At 44.8% G+C, this 21,975-nt stretch overlaps 1 protein-coding gene across 7 annotated transcripts in view; it reads left to right on the forward strand.

Moving 5' to 3' along the window:
* PRICKLE1 (prickle planar cell polarity protein 1) overlaps nt 1-21,975 on the forward strand; it is a 110,407-nt gene that overhangs the window by 75,679 nt on the left and 12,753 nt on the right. For 2 of the 7 annotated variants that reach the window (XM_027595019.2, XM_027595020.2), the window contains exon 2: nt 20,935-21,119. In XM_027595019.2, coding sequence (XP_027450820.1) covers nt 20,988-21,119 — 132 coding nt within the window. In that variant the 5' untranslated portion in view covers nt 20,935-20,987. Of the gene's footprint in view, nt 1-10,664; nt 10,770-10,899; nt 11,291-19,948; nt 20,150-20,934; nt 21,120-21,975 lie in introns of those variants that run through there. The other 5 variants (XM_027595023.2, XM_027595024.2, XM_027595022.2 and 2 more) reach the window with 5 other exon arrangements.

A 21,975-nucleotide genomic window follows, 5' to 3' on the forward strand; every position in this document is an offset into this window, starting at 1 on the left:
TGCCCTCCTCTTTTCTTTGGAGTAGTGGCTCCATTTGAAGAAGTTGTTTAACCATATCATTGGATTCTTTCAAAACACTTTTGATTCTTCCAACCCAAAACATGATATTTCATAAAATTATTTTCTAATGATACTTTCAGTCTTCACTAAATTGCTCCCCCTTTCAAATGGACTTTTCCCAAAGGAAGAGAGAAGCATTTCAAAGATTCCTAGAGTCTTGTTAGAATCTATTGAAAGAGAAGCTAAAGATTCAGAAATGGTCAATGATGGGAAGTGATATGGTCCATTACATGAGCAGTAATGCAGTCAGCAGAGCAGTCTTAAACTGGAAGTAGCATTTGAGTTAAGTAAAAATGTTTGCCCTTCAGTAGGAAGCAGATTGTCTTTACAAACCTCTGTGATGTAATAGGAGTCCTAAGAGTCTCCTGTTATTTGGGGTCATCTGCAAGAAATCTTTGTTGGGGGGACATATTGTCAATTAGAATCGCCCAGAAATGCTGCCAGACAGATGAGTAATTCTGTTGTCTTCATTTTTTCATTTGCTGCAATTGAACTGAATGACCTTAATTAAAAAAAAAAAAAACTGGGAGTTGCCTGGATGGCTCAGTCCGTTAAGTGGCTGCCTTCGGCTCGGGTCACAATCCCAGGGTCCTGGGATCGAGCCCCGCATTGGGCTCCCTGCTCAGTGGGAAGCCTGCTTCTCCCTCTGCCTGCCGCTCCCCCTGCTTGTGCTCGCTCTCTCGCTCTCTCTCAAATAAAGAAATAAATAAAATCTTTACAAAAATAATACACACACACACACACATATCATAATGTATTATGTTCTGGGAGTGGCGGTGTAATCAGTTTTGTCTGACAAGTTTATTAATGGCCGCATTACTTCAGTGCCTTTTGCCTTGAGGATGCCACGTGAGATGCGTTCAGTAGAATGTGTCACCCACAGACTTAGAAACTGAACCATTCTCATGGCTTGTTCTTTGTTCAGCATAATCTGCCTCTAAGTGGAGGAGGTGATGGCGGGGCTGCTGAGCCCATCCGAGAATGAAAGCCTCATTTGCGTAAGAGCTTAGTACGTCCTGATACTGGGAATGACTAATAGGCAACAGAGCAACTGTTATATGTATGATCTTCAGAAACAGGCCAGTTTTGTTGTATGTGGACAATAAAATGATGTTGTATCTGTAGAAATTAAAATGGTGCAGTGAACTGCTTCAGAAAGCTGATGTCTGGTGATCTCCAGGGTTGGGGGCTGGGGGGTCCAGCTCCTTTGAGTCGCCCAGCTCTTTGGTCCTAGGGCCCAGCAAAGCTAAGATGTTCATTGAGCTCCCCTTGACTGACAATTACTGCTTCATTTCTCCCCAGAACAGCATATTTAAAACTTCTAGAATTTTCTTCCTACTTTCTGATGATGTTGCTGGGGGACAAGCTGGGGAAAGCAAAGCATTTTATTTTGCTATTTCTAAGAAGCTCTGCTTTAAAAACAAATAACGTGGTGGTTTCAGACGATAAGCTTTGATGTCAGATGTCAGGGTTTTGAATCTAGGCTCTTGTAGTAACTCGCGGATGATTCGATGGTGGAGCAAGTTGCCTTACTTTTCTCTTTTTGTAACATGAAGAATCTAAGATCTACCAGATGGTGTTGCAGGGATTTTTAAAAAGATATTTGTATAGGATTTAGCACAGTGCCCAGAACATGAGTGCTCCTTAAGTTATGACTGCTATAATAATACTAATAATAATGACAATAATGAGGTTCATTTGGCATGATTGCATTCTTCCTCAATATATCACCACAGAAAATGTAGTCACATCACATTGTATGTCAGATGACACACAATTCTCATACTTGACTCCTCATTCTATCCTGATTCCACCACGGTGTGAAGTTACTGAATTCACTGGGAGGCAGGCCCTATACCAGGTACTCAGGGAAATGCTAGAAGGCAGTGCTCTCTTTCCCTAAAGGGGGCTAAGGATATTTGCAGTCTCCAGATCCACTGAGACCTTACTCTTATCCCTTACAAACAGCTTCTTCACCATGATCATCTTCGGAGAAAGCACACCCAGCTTTTCCTTTGACATTCCTGGTTTTTTTTTCTATCAGCCATTCCCACCTTTAGCCCGGGATTATGTTTTGTCTCCGACTAACCTAACTTCCAGTTTCACTACTCCACACACCCCAAGGCTGATGTTATAGATCTCCTATCACTTTACATTGATTTTTGTGTCTTAAAAATTCTTCTTCAATGTGGTCCACCGCAGGCTGTTAATGATTTGGTTGTGTCTTAAAGGTTGGGGTGTGAAGCAGTGTGAATGGGTGTTGGATCCAGCCGTTTTGCTCATGGAACCACAGCCCAGGCCGCTCTGGGCTGTGGTACTTATGCATCTGACTGGAGAGGGGTCTGGTCCTGGAGCCCTGCTTTCTGCACCTGGCCAAAGTTAACTGTATGTAACCAGCATCTATTCCAGCAAGTCATCTGTACTCTGCTCCGTCCTGTGACATAACAGAAGGGGGCAGGTGCTGTTCTCAGGAAGCATCTCATCTAGAAATGAGATTACCAGACTAAAAGTTCTGACATCTTGGGAGAGGCTGTCACGTGTGTTGTGATCTCTGTGAATCCAGCAACCCAACGTGACTGTTTTCCTTGGATTGTTTGGGATGGGCTTGGCCGAAGGAGAATGGAAGCATTGAGGGAAGCTCTTTGAAGGACCTAGAAACACCGGAAGGTCTATTCCTCAAAAATCTCTCTCTTCCATATGCTACTATTAACCAAAATAGTGACTGTAGCCCATTCGTATTGGTGTAGCCGCTGAGTGAAAAGGAAAACCTCTGGGTTCTCTCAAAGCTGTGTGCACATGAGAAGAGAATCATGCCACTCCAGTGAACAGAATCTCTGATTGAGAAGGAAAAGAAGCTGTAATTTGGGTGGAGGGACTAGTCTGAATAAGCTGGGAGTCTTGGGACCAACGGAGGGTTCTGGAGCAGGGGAAGCACAGCGTAGAAACCCTTGCTATACTGGGGCCTTGGGAAACATTGTTCCAGGACCCACCCCAAATAAGGTCCTGAAGTCAGCTGGCTGGGCAGATCAAAGAGAGTGGCTAGACAGAGCCAAGTGGAGGGAACAGCTGGATTAGGCAAAGGGTCATGAAACAGCCTGGGAGGGTTGGAAACCCCCAGTTAGAGAGCCCAAGGTGAGGTAGTTCAGGTAGTGGCCATAGTGCTGGAGGATTCGATGGGGGCTTCAAATGGAGGGCCTTCGTCGCTAAGAACCCATGGAGGTGTTGGGCAAACTGTGAAGAAGAGATTTTAAAGTAGGAGAATGAACCTAGTCGCATCTGTGGTGGTCAAGTGAAGGAGAATGATGGTAGAGATGAGAGAAGAGAGATGTGAGTCAGGCTGCATGGTACCCCCAGGGTTGGGGGCGGGCACAGCCACAGACAGAGGGAGGAGGGACAGGTCAACCGGGAAAGCTTAAAAGACACAAAGATCTGATAAATAACCCAATGAGGGTAGGCAAGAAGGAGGGCACCTGGAGTGAGGGAGGCTCTGGGCTGATTGGTTTGCGGCTACTCGGAGTATTGGTGGTACCGTCGGGAGACTGGGAAGAGACAGAGAAGTTAGGATGTTGGTTTGGAGGTGGGTGGAGCACAGGATTTAGAAATTTGAGCTTTCTAAGGAGATTTCAAGTGAGCCAGTTCATTCCTATCAGATCTCAGAAGCCAAAATAAATAAATAAATAAATAACCTAAGTGTTAAATTTCATGAGATTACTTTAAATATTGAAACTGGGAAATTAACCTCAAATTAGTTGATACACTTTTAAAAAACTAAATAAAAATAAAAACAACAGACTGATCATTGAGATATAAAAAGGAGTACTTAGTATGTGCAAGGTCTGTGTCAGGTTCTGTGGAGAATCAAATGTGAACAAGACACTCAACAAATATTTACTGAGAATCCCCTATGTACCAGGCAAAGTGTCTAATATACCAGGCCTGTGTATCTATCACTGAACAAAATGGACGAGCTCCCTAGCCTTTGCCCCTCTATAATTGATTGTAAACTCAGTGTTGAAGAGACTAGAGCTACAAGCATAAAGGAGAAAGGAAATATTAAAAGTAACTTGTATCAAAAGACAGTTACCCACCTAGAACTATGTGATTCAGGACCAATAGAACAATTTGAATTCCAGATCCTGTCCCTGGCACAATCTAATTAAAGCTTACAAACCGGTCTCCACTACAAAATCACTTTGTTTAAATTCCCACAGTTGCAGAAAGGGACTTGGGATCTCAGATAAGATAAAGAAATGTTATGGAAAGCTTTGCTGACCTTTCTCTTTTTGGCAAGAGGCTTCTGGCTGCTTGAACTAATTCTTTGCTGACACCTCTCTAAGAACACCTTGATTAGTTACAGCACATGGTAAGTGTTAAAAGTTGGCATGCCTTTGTTGGTCCAGATTCTCCCTTGTGGAGAGTTGACCATTTTAGGTGGTGGAGAGTTTAAATAGCATAAGAAAATACACAGGTGAGCAAAATAGCTTTGCACATGTAGTTCATGAAATAAAGCAGCAAATACTGCATAATTGATTGTAGACCCCCACTTCACACACACACTAGAGGATGTAAGTACTATGTTTTAAAGGTGAATATCAAGAGGAAGATAAAGGATGAGCATAGAAATGTAAATCCTGGGGCACCTGGGTGGCTCAATCGGTTGAGCATCCAGCTCTTGATTTCAGTTCAGGTCATGATCTCAGAGTTGTGGGATCCGGCTCAGTGGGGGGTCTGCTTCTCTCCCTCTCCTCACCCCTCAAATAAATAAATAAACCTGGAAGGAAAGGAAGGAAGGGAGGAAGGAGGGAGGGAGGGAGGGAGGGAAGGAAAGAAGGAAAATCCTGGGGGCCTGGCTGCCTCAACTGGTAGGGCCTTGACTCTTGATCCCTGGGTCTTGAGTTCAAGCCCCTGTTGGATGTGGAGATTAAAAAAGAAAAAGAGAAATATGTAAATCCTTTGTCTCCCATGGGCAGTGAAAAGTATTTGCGTTTCAAGTTTAGAGCTCACAGGCGGGCTAAACTTTTGGTTGTCTCTCAGGTAAACAATGGGAATGCTGATTCACTTAGGAAGGTCTGCACCCCATCTGCCACCCGAACCCCCAGCATACACACTGGGCCACCGCAGGTCCAGTTCCTTCACCCTCAGACACAGTCTTGTCTTCTCTGCCCTCAACTACTGAGGCAGCTTCTATGCTCTTCCCATTGAGTTTCTCTGTAGCGCTCTCTCTGGCTCTCTCTGCCCTCCCTCTAATTAGGGCATAGATACAGTCCTGTCACTCTTCTTTAACTTCCCTGGTTCCCGAAGGCCCCAGAGTAGCTTAGAGGTCCTGCCTTCCTTTGGGCACAGTCTCCAGCCCCTCACTCCTGTCTTCTGGTCCTCCTGTCACATTTATCATGGGTTTACTAAGAGCTGCTCGCTCTTCACAAGCTTTAATTGGCTCAGTCTGGCCTGGGTCCTGTTCCCTACCCCAGCTCCACTCCAAGAATTACCGTGATCAACTGATCCTACCCCACCTTCCCACTTCCTTGACCTTCACCTCCTAGCCAGAATTGATGGATCATTTCCTCTTATCCCTGGATTCTAATTGTAACCACGCCTCTACTGTAGTATAATCACAATGTATCATGATTTGTTACATATTCTGAAAAATGAAATTATTTTCCCCACTCATCTTGTATATTTTTTTTCTGAGACTTTTGGAAATAAATCAAGATATAAATAGAATGTGAAATTCTTAACTTAAGGGGAGGGCCTAGGTCTAAGAATGCTGCCCTTCAACAGATTATCATTTGAATCAACCAAAGAATATATCAGTGAGTCAACAGGTGAATATAGGAGGCATCAATTGCAGCGGCTCCTGAGCCAATCCATCTGACTCCTTGCAAAGGTGGGTCTGGTCACCCCTTCCCAAAGTATTGTAAATAAATGCAGCGGAGATTTCACTATTAAAGTTTGTGATTGAGAGGAAGATACAGGGAGAGAAATGATGAGTTTATGTATTTTCCCATATCAACTAATAATTAAATCAGGAGCATCACTTTCTGCTTTTGAGATTTTCTTCCTTATGTAATATTGTAGTATATTTTCTTTATTGTTTCCTAAACTGTAAAAGTTTTATCTGATCATTGTAAATAGGAAAAGGTTGTAAGTAACATGAAAATAGGAAAATACATTTACTTTACAAATATAAATTAAAAAGTGATAGCTTTTCCTATAATCTGCCTTCCCCTAGAGAACATATTAATAGTTTTGCTAGACATATACTAGCCTGTAAATTATTAGTTATAACAATGTGATCATACTATATATTGGGTTTTGAATCTTAATATATCTTGGATTTCCTTCATGTGTAGATCTCTCAGTATTTATTGGAAGATTGATTCTTCATTCCTTAACACTTTGGTAGTTTTTCACTAGTGAAGTCTTAAGAATGTTTGTGTTGAGCCACAGAAGTAGAGAATGGTGAAGAACTTAAGGTCAAGGTGCTTGAATATTATTAGTGTAATTATCTGTCCATGAAAAATAACACTTCCTGGGGTGGAGAAGGATGGTATTCCAGAAAATTTGGGAGAGGGAGTGGGGTAGGCAAAGATAGCTGCTGTTGTTTACTAGAAGTTACAACCCTGGGGCACCTGGGTGGCTCAGTCGTTAAGCATCTGCCCTCAGCTCAGGTCATGGTCCCAGGGTCCTGGGATGGAGTCCTGCATCGGGCTCCCTGCTCAGCGGGAGACCTGCTTCTCCCTCTCCCACTCCCCCTGCTTGTGTTCCCTCTCTTGCTGTGTCTCTCTGTCAAATAAATAAATAAAATCTTAAAAAAAAAAAAAGTTACAACCCTGAGCAGGAGTGAAATGAAAGGACTTGACCCCCTGTTCTCCCCTCCCACCCCCAGCTTGGACTGTAGACTCAAGACAGCGCAGCTAGAAACACCTATCCAGCATTAGTGTCCTAAGCAGCCATTGAGTTTTAAGAGACTCAGAAAATACTAGAGCTGGTGGAGCCTCTGGGGGCATCTAGTTTGAGGGGAGGGAGCCTGAGGGGCCGACCTGGAAGCATGGGGTGTGGTGGGGGGGGAGGTATTGCGGGGGCAGGGGGTTGGGGAAGAGACCAACCCAGAGCTGCCACAGAGCGGGTGAACTTCATCTGGTTCTACACTGAGATTCTCATTTGAGTTAAAAAAAAATGGATTGTGTTCCCTCCTCAGAAGTTCTAACCATTGACCTCGCCTGAACACTAGCACTTTTAGAAATGAAGAGAGCGAATACCTTAGAGAAGTGATCTACCCCAGTGTCAGGGAGTGAGTGAGTGACGGAGAACAGACAAGCCCAGGGCCTCTGGGTACTTGGATGGGAGGAGTTACATCACTCACAAAGGCAGTCTGGGTGGGGGGAGGGGACAGACAGCTGGGAGGATTGGAGTAGTCAATCTAAAGAGGGATTGGGTGCAGAAAATGTTAAAGAACCAGTGCTCTCTAATCACATTGCTTTAAATATAATCAAAGGGCGAAGTAATTGGAGGCCTAGAGAAACTGAAATCTATTATAAAACACTGTAATGCCTGTTAACTCTAGGAAGAACTGGTATCTGCCTGGGGCCCTTCCCTGGGGGGTGCATCGGACTCAGCTCAGGGCAACTAGAATCTGCAAACGTGCAGGAACCCACCGGGGCGGGTATATTGCCCAATCTGAGGTACATTAGGAATGTTTAAAATGAACAGGAAAAAGAGACCATTTTACATTGACCTTCAGTGGTAACAAATTTGATAAGGAGCATGATGAATTATTATGATTATTCCTCTGGATCTCTCTTTTTTTTTTTATCCAGACAAGATGTAGGATCCCACAGGTTGTTGTCAACTCTTTGTCTACTTGTGTGACTTTGTGATTCTTTTTTTTATTTTAAAAGTCCTTTTAATTAGAAATTACATCATACATACAAGTGTATTTTGAGATTCTTTTAGTTACCTATCTATCTATTGTCAGAACGGCCAAACTGGTGTCCTAGACTGTGGGGTCACTGAAGACTGAAGCCTGCACCCCACCTAACATTATGCCAACTGCCCCTCAGATGTATTCAGTGAGGTGCCACTTGATGAACATTAGAGGCCTTGATCTCTTTTCTGTTAAGAAACTTCAAGACATCCAATCCTTTAAATAGACTCTTCCTAGATTTCTGGTATTTAGATAAAAATTCTTCCCAATGTCTGAGACCAAGAGCAACTCTTCTCCGTGAAACTAAAAAGCAGTTTTTTACAAACGAAAAAACAGAGGCAAGGAAAAGACCTCAAGGTCACTGTATACAAATCACAGAAGAAATAGCACCAAGGTTTGCTTTCTATTTGGTATTTTTATCTCTTTCTTCCAGATCCAACAGAGCTGGCAGGCATTTGACAAAACAAAGCGCTGCTTCTTTCTTTCTTTGCCTTTGGCATTTTTCTGATTTTCCATCCTAGTTTCTTCCATTAGGACGTTGCAGTTCAGTATGGTTTTAGGTTAGAAACAGACTGACTTGTACAAGTATGGTATATCCGTGAGGGCCTGAGAAGAATGTCCAAAACCCATTTGTTCATTTAACTCATGTTTATTGAGCTTGTCTGCTATGCGCCAGGGATGATTCTAGATGCTGAGACTATAGTAGCGAATCCTGAAAGTCTCCGCCTTCTGGGGGAGGAGAAAGCCAGTAAACATGAACAAACAGCCACATCATGTCAAAGCAAAGGTAAGAGCCATGAAGACAAATAGCACAAAGCAGAGGGAGAGGTGATTTGGGGCATTAGGAGGGCTGGAGAAAGCCCCTGTGAGGAGGTTACTGTATAGCAGAGACCAGGATGGGGTGAGGAAACCGAGTCCTGTGAATTTCTGGGCTTCCTTTCTCAGCCTCCTCTCAAGTGTGATCTGCAAGCAATGAATATTCCACCTGGCTGAAACAAAAGGGTGCTGGTTGGGGGCCTTGCTCCCCATCCTGCCTAAGTTCACCCTTGACAATAACAATGCCTTGCAGACCAGGAGAAAAGTCTGTTGCATTTAGAGTGAACATTAGTAGAAAGCTTTTTAACTCTCTCCAAAGAGCTTCATGGCTAAAAACACAGACAATAGGCAATAAAGCTGACAGTACCTGTTGAAATTGTAACAAACAGTATTTACAAGTAACTGCCTTAGAGGAAGCACACTTACAATGGCTGACATTTAATACTGATAGGTGTTGCCATGGTTTGTAGTTTGGGAGGGTTCTGTGGCCTTAGCTAATGTGTAGCTCTCCTTTAAAAGCTGTTTCTAAAAGGATCCACCTGGCTCAAAGCATTGGTCCTCTGATACCCTCTTTATCATAATGATACCATAGCTTAGGATTTGATATAAGTCAATAACTGCGCTTTCGTCCTCTAGATACTGTTCAGTGGATGACTTCCCTGAGGAAGCCCACACAGAATGAAAGAGGAAAAAGGAAATCTGACCTAGGCCTTCATGGTTAATTTTACAGATCCACAGAGGAAAGCGGTAACCTTGAAAGCTCCCCGCCCACCCTCCCTCAAGTCCCCACACAATCTGAAGGCCAGAGGGGCTCTACGGTTGCAACTGTTTAGGAACAGTCTTCAAAACTGGTATCCGTATTGGCCAACAGAGAGTCTATTTGAATTACAAATCCTGTTGTTTGAATCAGTGTTTCCAAATTAGTCTACCAGCAGAGCCACAAATTTTTGTCTCTGCCACTTTAGAACAATCGCTTAAAAAAGGGGCTTCTCCTCAGCTGCTTCTGTCTTTAAGGCAGAGATAACAGAAACTGGCCACAGAGGTATTTACTTGACTGCTCCATTTATGGCAACTTGTGTATTTTTAAATCACAGTTACAATGAGCTATTGTTCAGTTGTATACTGTCGAAGTACATATATTACAAAGCCTTCCCAAGGAATCCTGATGGTTCAAGGATTTTGTTTTTATCTTAAAGAAAAGGTAGGATACCTAAGAAACTGGTGACCATTTCAAGTTGCTTTTATTTAATAGCAGTTTATAAACTGACAAAACCCTTAAATATTTAAATATTGCATCTTTTCCTCTCCTCTCCCTTGGCATTTTATCACCTTGTGATGGGGCTATTATAGAAATTAAAATCTGTAGTTCAGAAGAGATCGATACCTCAGGGGCTGATTATAGTAGTCTATCATTCCGTTTTTGGCTTGCTTTGAGGTCCTGTGTTGCTTCTCTTGGTCCTTTCTGTAGACAACTGCCAAACTTCACTTTCTCTCAGTGTACCAGAAATCAGCTCAAAAACAAGATTAGCCTTAAGTATGAGGCACGTTCTTGTGTCTGAATAATGATATTCACTTAACCTGTTTATAAAAACTCTATTCATGTACTTGATTAAGTGTATCCCATGACTTGGCACCTTTTCTTTTGCTGTTATTTACCGATAAAAATAAATCTCCTGCGCTAAGCAGTAGGAATCACTGCGAAATGCAAGAAAAGTCCTAAGAGGAGAATTCATATGTTAATGAGCCCTTCCAAGTGAGAACTTGGTTAAACGTGCCATTTGCTGACATCATGTTTATGGGGCTGAGTTGAGATGATTTCTTTAAGAGGTGGCCTTGCATAATTCTCCCAGCGTTTTGTGGCCCGCGCGTGCACCTGCGGGAGGGGGAAGTTTACATAAGCGTCCTGGGGTATTTGCATCTCTGCGGCTCTTCTCACTAGGGCTCCTGGGAATGGAGCGGGCGGACGGAGGTAAGGTGCTCCAGCCGCGAGGCTCGCCAAGTGGGTGGGTAACTTTTCGAGGAATAATGTGCGCGCAGGACCTCGTGGAGACCTGCCAGGGGCACGGTCAGCAGTGACAGTTCCTGGAAAGCGGGCGGCCACGAGATCAGGCTGGGCAGGCGCCTCCTGCGGACGGGAACCGGCAGCCCGGGAGGGCTGGGACTGCAAGCCGGGCGGCCGGCCCGCCGCGCTCCTAGGAGGGTGGGACCGGCAGGAAGCGAAATGGTTACTTTTTTAAATGCGGGCTCTGGTTACTTTTGAAGATCGCCGGCCCCGGGCGCAGAGCGGACACGGGGATTTTTCTCTCCCCGGTGGATGGTTCTGGAGAAACGCAGCGCTGGGGCGTGGGGGATGCGGTGGCCTGGACGAGGCGACTCAAACACGGGGGAGCAGAGTCGGCGGCGCCGGCGGGGACAGAGGGTCTCCGGGGAGCTGAAGGACCTTTTGCCGGGCCCCCGGCCCCGCCACGGCTGGTTAGGGAGCTGCAGCGGGTGAGGATCGCCGTGTTGCACCGAAAGGGGGCTCGAGGAGGACAGCGGGTGTGCGTCACGGCCGGGCGGGGGCTGCCGGCAGCGACCCCCTACCCGTCGCGCGGGGCGGGTGCTGAGCCCCGACAGGGGGCGCGGCCCGCCACGGTTTACCGGGGGCCCTGCGCTCGCCGCCCCCGCGTCTCGGTCCCCGCCCTGCTAGGGTCTCCCCCGGAAACGGGTGGGTGAGGGTGACATGGAGGGCCCCCAGCCCTGTTTTCCTTCGGGAACCACCCCGCGCCCGGCCGCCAGCTTCGCTCGGACGCGGAGCGGTGGGCGCCGAGGGCGCGCCGAGGGGCTCGGCGGATTCGCGGGCCGCGGCGGGCGCCGGGAGGGGCTGCAGGCCGCCGCGCTCGGCCCCGCAGCCGCAGGTGGGGAGTCGCTGTCCGCTCCTGGGGCTTGATGGCAGTCGGGCGACGGGGACTGAACGCCGAGGGCTGCGGGGGTACGCGCGTCCCCGTGCGCCCGCGGGGTGTGGGCTTCTCGTCGGAAGTTGGGGGAGAGACGGGGGGCCTGGCGGCCATTCAGTACCGCCGTCAAGCCGCGGGGCGAATGCTCTTCCGCGGAGGGGGCGCTGCGCAGAGGCGGCGCGAGGCTTTCCCCTGGAGGTGGGTAAGGGGGTTCGCAGGCGACTGTACTGTCCCCTGGGAAAAGGGGGGCTGTTCTCTGCGGGCCTCGCGTTGGCGCCCAGGAGGGACTCGCTCCCAGCCTCTGGGTCTGGGGCTCGACCTCTGGGTGCGGAAGGGATTTGGGGGGGAGGCCGGGAAGGGGGCGCGGGGCCTGGTCCCACCCGCGGCCCGGGGCGCCCCCTCGCGGCCTAACAGCCACGGCCACGCGGAGGGTAGGGCTTTGGGGGGCGCCGACGGCTGCTCCAAGGTGTCTCTCCCCTCGGTGCGGGCATGGGTTGACCCAGCGGAACCCCGACAGCCGTCCCTCGCAGCCTGATCCAGAATTAGCTTGCCGCATTTTCTTGAAGAAGGGTGACATCCTTTCCCTCCGGCTCCCCTCCCGACCCCTTCTTAAAAAGCTCGGGTTTTCACATTAATCTGTGTCAGTATAAACCAGGCTATGTGTGGAATTTGTTTTTACAACTCGAGTCTTGTGACTTCTCAAACACTTTCTTGAAGTGTTTTCTCTGGAAACTTGTTTCAAATGAGTGCTGTAAGTTTCACAAAGAGGAGTGTTGTTCAGGAGCCAACAGGTGACGGGGTGAAACCTGAGTCTGTGTGTACATTGGAGTCAAGTCTGGCTGCCGTTTCCTTGGGCCGCCGTTGAAAATAGAAATTCAAAAAATCAATAAGAGACTGGAACACGATTTGCGAAAATATCTGCGTCCCCCATTATGGACAATAACTAGTTCATTAGCGCAGTGCCTTGCGTGGTCCACCGCACACCCCAGCGTGCGTTTTGGATTTTGTCTGTATAGTCCGGTTTACAGCCAAAAAAAACCTGACCCCAAAAGCGCCGTTCTGGCACAGGACCATGCTTTGTCATCATGTTTCCTCCTTTTGTTAAGCAGTCTGTCTTACTGTCGTGGAATGTATTTGTGCATGAAATTAGAATGCTTTGAAACCCCGCAGAGTTGCACATTTCCTCTTGGAAAAATGGATAGCTACTTGGCAATTGGATGGTACATGACAGGCCACACTCAGCTGTTGGAAAATGTACAAGTTGGATGAAGGCTTACCTGGAAAATACAGAAAATGCCAAGGGGCACATGGCCTAATGCCACTAATTGCTGGTATGAAGTACTCTTAGCAAAGGAATGTTTCATTAAGCAATGTCCTTGGGTACCTTCATTTTTTTTATTTTACAGTTATCTCCACGGTTCCTTTCAATATAAATAAAACTGAATTGGGCTCTGAACTTTTGTCTTTAGCAGGCAGTAAGCGCTGAGTGCTCTTTGAGTGTGTGTGTGAAAACTTTAAAGAGATAACAGTTCAGGGTCTCTACTATGAAGTTCAAACCTTGGTTATCATAGTTTTGATACCTATGGCAATTACAGGCCTCTGGCTTTTAAAGAAATCTCCATAAACAAAAAATACCTGTATCCATAGGGTTGTATATTTTGTGTTTCGTAAAGAATGAAAGTGTTTCAGGTTCTTGTATTGCCAAGTTAGTCTGTAGTTAAATTTTATTCACCTGCATATTTAGCCTGACAGAGTTAGAGTAGCTCTTGAATGGGTATGTGTGATCTGCATCTTCTGTGTGCTAAGGCCTTGTTAACAAGCAGTTTAACAAAGAAGTTGTTAAGCAGTTTGTGGCCCACAGGATGACACTTAGCAGCAGGGGACACCTAGGGAATGTTAGCCCAACCGACTTCACAAATTGGTATCTGTTCTGGGTTTTGGTGATCAAAGGATTTCTGACTTCTCTGGGCAGGTTCACACAAGCAATACCTTTTCATGGGGCTGCTGCAATGCTATGGTAATCTTCACATGAACTAGGGTGGAATTTGATTGGGAAAAGCATTTGTAATTAGGGGTGTGACCTTGGACTTCATGTTCAATGGCAGGCACTGAAAATTATTCTGTTTTCTATTTGCATGATTTTGATTTGGCTTGGTGACTTGGTCCAAGAAAATGATTAATAATAGGAACCAGACCAGAACTGATGTACAGTTAAGACCTCAGTATGTGTGATTGAATTCCGTCTCCTCAACCTCCTGAAATCCTCATTCCTCTCTGACTTGCCTATGTAGTATTTCCATTTTAGTACACCGTCTTTCAGTCACCTAAGACTCAAGACTGTCTTTGACCCAGTTTCCCCCTTTCTTGTTGCTTCCTTTTACTTTATCTCCCCAAGTTACCATGTTAGGCTCTCTTTAGTAGCAGTGGCCTGAAAGGCCCCTCCCTGTTTCCTGTTCTCTTTCCTGACCGTCCCTGTTGTGTTAATTTTCTTTAAGACTTTCAGTGGCACTCTGCTCACACGCCCTTTGTCTCTTCCTCTTAAACCTTTAGGGTTAAGCACGAAGTCTCCTGCCTGATTTGTCTAATTCTTGACAATGTCGTTCGGTGCTACCATTGCCTTCTATTGTTGCATCTGTCTTCCAGTGAAACTCTTGACTCTTCACTGTCTCTGGACCTTCACATTCTGTGTTGACTTACTAGGCTTTTTAGGGAAAAATAGTAAAGGCTCATTTATGTATATGTCAAGGTCAGTCAAAATAGTAATCCTTAGCTGTCCTGGATGCAGCATATAGCACAACAGAAAATAAATGATTCTCAAATGACCAAAATAGCATAGCAAAATAATAAAGCTGCTTTTAGTTTGCATAACACCTTCACATATTGTATGTTACCTCATTTAACCGGTGATTACTGTGCTCACAGAAGGACTGTGTAAGCCCTTGTTCATAGCACAATGACTCTATATACTTTTAGACGAATTATTTTCAAATTGTAGTTGCCTAATTTACAGAACATAGAAAGCAACAAATTAAAAAAAGAAAGATTCGGAGGTTGCTGGTTGTGGGCAAAGAGAAAAGGCTACTTACTTAGTAAGAGACTAAAGCAGCAGTAATTCAAAAATCTGTAGTGACAGCAGGGAGGGAAAAATCTATAAAAAGTTTGTCAACCATCTTAAAGCCATGAGGCTGGGGCCCTGAGATTCCAGACATCAGCTCTCCACTGTGAGAGAGCCCTAAACTTACTTTCTAGTTGAGGAATTATGTTCCCAGGTCACACCCAGCTGGATGGCTGGATTAGATTCCTGAAGGCCGTTTTCTTTCTACTGTTCATTTTCTTCTGAGAATGAAAACAAATGATCAGCCAAAGGCTAAATCACATACAGTATACACAATCGCCACTCAAGAAAGCAAGGAATTGTATAATGGAGTTTGGAAATACTCTTGTCCTGGTGGATACATTTTTTTTTTTAAGTTTTAGCCTTTAATTGAATAAAACCAGTTGCCTCTTTCTGTTATTTCCTTGAATCATTCAGCAATGGCCTTTAAATATAGGGATGAATGAATGGATGGAGTAAATGAATCTGGAAAGTAAATTTCCTGAGGAACCCCTCTTTACATCACGGTGTTGGATGAATGAGGCCATACTCTTATTTGGGGAACAAGGGCCAACTTACAGCCAGTCGTGTATTGGTTTATCACAATTGTTGCTCTACCTGAGACACCTGGAAATACCCGGCTGTGCTCTCTGTGTGGGCGTGTGCCTGCACGTGTGCGTATGAACGTAATGGAGGGCGTGTGCCTGCACGCGTGCGTATGAACTGGTATTGGAGATTTTATGTAGGTACTGGTTAGAAGCTGATTCTAAGGGAGCTGGGAATGGAGGCTAATAGTTTGTCAAAATTCTTTGCCCTTCAAAAGGTTAGAGAACCTCCTGAACTCAAAAAGATGATGAAATTTACATGTCAACCTTCAGTTTTATTGTATTAACAAGTTGTTCTTATTCTGGATGTTGCTGGTCAGCTTCAAGGAAATCTTTCCACTAATTAACAGTGGGAATAGCGACGCCAGTTGACACATGTTGATAGTAACTGTAATTCTTTATATTCATGCAGTTCCTTTCTTCTTCAAAACTTTCCCATACTTAGAGCATCTTTGGAAGGAAAATAGCTGCCGTAAAGAATAAGGCCCCATGATGTTCAGTGACTTGTGAGAGGTATGAAGGCTCCAGGGCTGAGTTTACTGAGTGCTGAAGCCCCAGATTCTGTTCCCTAAGTATTGCTCTATCCCTTGGGTCAGATGTTCTCTTGACAATTATATGATGATTGAGAAGTCCTACACCTGCGAGCTGTTTGTCTTTGAGTCTTTTTACATGGTGAGAAGCAGCTAGTTAACGATTTTGAAGGAAGAAGAGAGAAAAGGGATAAAGGAGGGAAATGAAACTCTTCCACCGTCTGTTGCGTGGCTTGCATGGGCACCCCCATGATAATCCTTGTCTTTCTAAGAAAAAAATATCTCATTTCTCTCTGCCCAACCTCAGGCTTCTTTCTCCCCCTCCCTTATGTCCATGCCCTTTTCTTCTGTTTGTCATTCATTTCTCTCCTTGATTCTTCTAATTGGCTTTTAGTTTTCCCTTCAAAGTAGTATCTGTGAATACGTCCTAACCTGCTCTCATTGGATTCAGGTACCTGCTTGCTGTGCTGACCCGGAAGGCATCTTTGACAGAGCTGGTAGCTCTTAAACGTTCCTTTACACGTTTCCTTAAGGGTCAGACTCTGTTTGAAACCTGAACGAACCCATTCCTGAAAACTGTTTCACTTTTTTCCCTGCATGATGAAACTTCTTTACATCCAGAATTATAAAAAGACATTGGAGAGGTGGGGCCTCTACTGATTCATTTCCCCGACAGGGGCAAACCTAGCACAGAACTGGTTAATGCATAATTGTCATTCACATATGATTAAGTTCATTCGGTTAAATACAGCATTTCAAGACCAGTACAATAAACCTGCCTCCTAATAATCACAGAATACTAAGCTATTTTGCCTTTTTATTCTATTTATCTCAAGCATCTAACATGGCGTCTTGCCCATAGTTTTTTTCTTTTTTTTTTTTTTTTAAGATATTAGTTATTAGAGAGAGAGACGGCAAGAGCAGGAACACAAGCAGGGGGAGTGGGAGAGGGAGAAGCAGGCTTCCCGCCGAGCAGGGAGCCTGATGCGGGGCTCGATCCCAGGACCCTGGGATCATGACCTGAGCTGAAGGCAGACGCTTGACAGCTGAGCCACCCAGGCGCCCCGCATAGTTTTTTTAAGTAAACATTTAAAAAATATATCATGTTTAATTTAGCTGTGGTTAGGTAAGAGAATGTAAAAAATACGCATTCCCAAATGGTCCCCAGGAAAGTGTGTTGTGGTGTTTGATAACGAGGGGGAGGATGATAAAACGAATGAAGCAAAATGCAGACGATGAACCTGGGTACAGGCGACATAGGAGTTCCTTACTCTTCCGTCGTTTCTGATGTTTGAAATTACATCAAAATAAAAATTTACAAAAATAAGTAAAATACAAAACTAATAAAGGACAGGGCATAGGACAGGGCCGCTCTTGTGCATCTAAGTGTGGTTCTGCAAAAAAAATCTTGAGAAAGTTTCTCTCTCCTAACCCCAGCTGTGAATAGCTCTATTCCTATTATAATGCAGTTCATTTGTAGATGTGATTTGTGTGCCTGTTTCACATGACCAACCTAAAGCGACAACACCTGGAAATGAAATTAATGAAATTTTTCTGCTCGATTCAATTTTTCTGTTCAATTCGCGTGTTCCACGTGATTCACGCGTGGTTTTGTGTTTAGTCTAAAAGGTGGTATTTTGGCAGATGAGACATAACCACATTCACGTGTCATCAGGAAGCTGCTACATCATGACCCAAAGCATAAGGAATGTCCAGGCTCCCCTCTTTCTTTGTGTTGTCAAAGCAGATACCATAGAGTAATGTAAATGCTTACAGTAAGAGATAGAGGTGAAGTCAGATTTATCATTTCTATTACTTTAACATTTTAGAAGTGCAGGAACCATGCTCAGCAGTCAACTGCTTTCCTGTGACCCAGTATGAGACAAAGATATACTTAAGAATCTAAGGGTCTCCTGACAGAGGTAATTTTTAAAAAAGAAAAGTCTATATTCAAGTGTGTGTGTTATCAAGTAAAGAGAAAGTAGCTAGTGGTAATGTAGGGTCTCTTCCTACAACCTGGCAAGTGGAGGTCATGCTATGTCACTTTTATTTTTTTTAATGTTTATTTTTTGTCATCTCTGAGACCTTGCTAATGAATGGAATGTTGTGTCATTTTAAGTTATTATCTCCTGATAGAAAGCAAAAAGAGGCCTTCTCCAGAGAACAAATTCTGAATCAACAGCTCATGAGGCCGTTGAAGTTTTATAATCCTTTTTGCCTGGGTGCTCTCCTCGAAGCGTCTGCTTGGGCAAAGCGGCTGGTCTCCCTGCGGTCCGTCCTTTTTCACGGCTGTGGCGCAGGAGTATGACTAGTCGGCCAGAGAAAGCAGAACTGGCACAGTCGGGTTCCACCTCTAGGAGGCAATGAGGGGTGCCCGGGGTTTAAGATCACAGGCCCAGTTCCAAGGCCACTGCTTGTTAACTTACTGACCTTAGGACAGTTGTCCTGTGGCAGATCGTTCTGAGGCTCAGTTTCCTCCTCTGTGAGTCAAGATACACCCTCTGTGGGCCCCTTGATATGGGGATTAAATGTCATAACACGAATCATGCCAGGCTGGGCACAGAGGCACAAGGCAGCTGTCAGAGTGCCAGCAGATGAAACCGGAAGCCTTGCCTGGGGTAACAAGGACTCAGTCCCTCACGTTCCTCCAGTTGGACCCTTCATGTTGTTGGTGGACACAGTCCTCCGTGTAGAGTGTGGAAAGGCTGGAACGAGTATGTGGGAGTGGTAGGCCTGAGGCGTGGCCAGCACCTCTAGATGATGGGGAGGAGGGGGGATTGTGTCATTTAGTGCTCATGTTGATTTACCTTGATTGGGATAGTAATTGTAAAATTTTTTTTTTTTTGCAAAAGGCTAATCAAGGATTACAGCTGTAAAAGTGATTCAGATCTTTGGTAGTCTGCCTCTGTGCTAGTTTGGAAAATCCATGATTTGTCTTAATTTGTGGTGTTTTCTCTTGTTTTATAGGATAGGACATTTCATTTTTAGGCTCTATTTAATATCTATTCTTTGTAAGTTTCTGCAGAGCGGGTACTGTCATGTCTCCTTCCTCAGCCAGGTTTGGCAAGGGCCAAATACACCTATTTCATGATTCAGGTTAAAATTGCATTGGAGCCCGCCTTCCGCCCCCCCCCCCCCCCACTGGTGGGGTTTTTGAGTTACTAATTAAATTCTTAAACTCTAGTTCTCTTCCTTTGACATGTGGGAGTTGCTTTTTCCAAAACAAAAGGGAAAGACTAGATCCAAGAAATTTTCTGACTTTCATTAACACATCCTTTTTTACTGAGGACTAAGGAATGTGCCTGTTTAGAGAGCCTTTCTTAAGTCAAGATGGGAATGAATTGCACCTGTGTGAAATGATGACTCCTTTGAAAGGTCATAACCTCCCGATGATAGTGGAGGAAATGAGGTCATCTTTACTTTTTGTTCAGGGTGAAGGAAAGTTAAATTTATTAGTTGGAATCATACCTACCTACCGTGTGGCATCACTCCTTCTTCCAGTAAAGATTGTAGGCATTGGGCGTTTGGCCTTCCATTTGTTGACTGTTACAATTTTAATTTATGTCCTTTGATTTATAAAAGGAGAACCATACGTTTTAATAATCAGGTTGTGATAGGTAACACTTCCTGATACTGTAAGTATTTAGAGTTGCGTTTGACATCGTGGCTGAAAAAGGACAGTCTCAGGCTGAAACGTGTTAGGTTTCCTTTCCTACTTGTTTCAGCAAGCGAGAGAATTTTTTAAGGCAGAACAACGTTTGGAAGTCTGATGAGTCCATCGTGTCGTGTGACTGCACTCTGGCTTTTAGCTGTGTGACCTTGGGCAAGTCACTTAACTTCCCAGAGACTTGTTTTCTTTAAATTGCGGTCAGGCTAATCACATATATTTTCCTTTCTTTTTTTTTCATGAAGGGAAAGGAGCAGATATAAAAAGCTGCGCTCTGAAAGCTGGTTCTGAAAGTCTTGTATCTTTTTTTTCTTAGTACCTGGAGCTGAGGGAGGATGTTTAAGAATCAGAAGACACTTAAGAAGGAACTTCAGTGACCATAACAAAGTTCCTGGGCTCTAGGGCAGGGACTCCACGTTGTGTTGACCCCTTTTACAGTCCTTCCGTCCGAGGAAGACTCTTCATCTGGATTTACTTTGCCCGGTAGCTGGCTGCTAGCATGTCACACACATAGTAGGTACTGTGTAACTTTTCAGTGAATGCCTGTTAGTAATGCAGTTCAACACTAATAGTCACCTAGCTGGGTTCTGTTTTTGCGTCGTGCTCGGATTCAGTTGCTTTCTGTTGAAGGAACTCATTAATGAACTGTCTGGCCGACTGTAGCGCATTGATGGTGAAGGCTTTGGATTGAATGTGCTATGTAAGGATTGAACTGCTCTTTCCACTCAGTGAGTAAACAAAGTTTGCTGTCTCCCAGAACTTGATTAGAACCCCGAAACCCAAGCGGTTTGGCCCCGTGGACCCAGTCGGCACACACAGCAGCGCCTCTTGGGAAAACGGACTAGAAACCCAGCCAGCAAGGTGGGGTCTCTGGAGCCGTTTTTCATGGCCCACAGCCGAGGGTGAGGCAGGTGGAGGCGCGGGCCCTCACCTTCTCTCTTTGACTCCTAGGACTTCACAAGGATTTCCTCTGTGGGAAAGTTAGAAAGTCAACGGAGCCGTTTTCTTGAGAACCTTTCTAACGAATAGTGCATTAGAGGCACTTTTTAAAGGCAACTGGACCAAGCTAGTTTGGGGAGCATTTTCTGAAATGCTGAGTCGTGAAGGGGGCTGTTTCCAAATTGTGGGGCCCTAGATTTTAAGTGTCAGCAGGCCTGGGGGTTGGTTGGGGGTGGTGACGCCAGTAATTTGGTTACTTTCTCTAGGCCCAGCTGTGTGTAAACAACATTCAGTGAAAGTTCTTGGAGGGTAAGAATAGTGCCTTGGGGTTTTAATTTTTTTTTCCGCCTATATTGTCCACAGCAGCCATTGTTGATGTCCTGTGACTGAGAAACCGGCCTTTTCACTTTCTTACTATGCCTTTGGAGATGGAGCCCAAAATGAGCAAACTTGCCTTTGGGTGCCAGAGGAGCTCCACGTCAGATGACGACTCAGGCTGCGCGTTGGAAGAGTATGCCTGGGTGCCCCCAGGCCTTCGACCGGAGCAGGTGGGAACCTCATCGCCCTGTGTGTGTGCTGTTTTTCCAGGGGATTTAAGATTTCTTAAGAATTGCTAAAAATAGGGGCGCCAGGGTGGCTCAGTTGTTAAGCGTCTGCCTTTGGCTCAGGTCATGATCCCAGGGTCCTGGGATCGAGCCCCACATCGGGCTCCCTGCTCAGCAGGAAGCCTGCTTCTCCCTCTCCCACTCCCCCTGCTTGTGTTCCCTCTCTCGTTGTGTCTCTCTCTGTCAAATAAATAAATAAATAAAATCTTAAAAAAAAAGAATTGCTAAAAATAAATAATAAAAAATTTATAGACCATTTCCACCACACTGACCTGCTACCCTTCTCGGTCCTCACTCTTTGGATAGTGTAAATTTTTGCCTTTTAAGGTCATCCTTAATTTCTCGATGAAAGTTTTCAATCCTTTTGTACTTCTGGATCCAGAAGTCCTACAGTGATGCTATTTTTGCTCTCATGAATGACATCCAGAGCACTGTTTATGCATTTGTTATGTGGATATCTGACAAGTCTCTTGGGAGAGTGAGAGGAATTTAACCTTTGAAATAACAGTAACAATAAAAAGGTAATAAAAGGAAAGAGGAACGTTTCCATGCCAGTTCTCAGCAATGCTTTTGCTTTGGAAAAGAAGAAATACAGAGTTGTAAGAAACCATCTGAAGTGTTACTGCTTAGACATTTGACCTTTGATAACCTTACACATAAAAGAACCTGTCCCCACAGTGTGGATTAGGGGGGAGGGGGAAGCTAATTTTGTGCATTGTCTGTATTGTTATTTTACGTATATGCATATTTTTATTTTCCCAATATCCTTATAATGATGAGCTTACTAAACATTGCTGGT

The sequence above is a fragment of the Zalophus californianus genome, chromosome 9, assembly GCF_009762305.2.
Source record: "Zalophus californianus isolate mZalCal1 chromosome 9, mZalCal1.pri.v2, whole genome shotgun sequence".
NCBI classification, from domain to species: Eukaryota; Metazoa; Chordata; class Mammalia; order Carnivora; family Otariidae; genus Zalophus; species Zalophus californianus.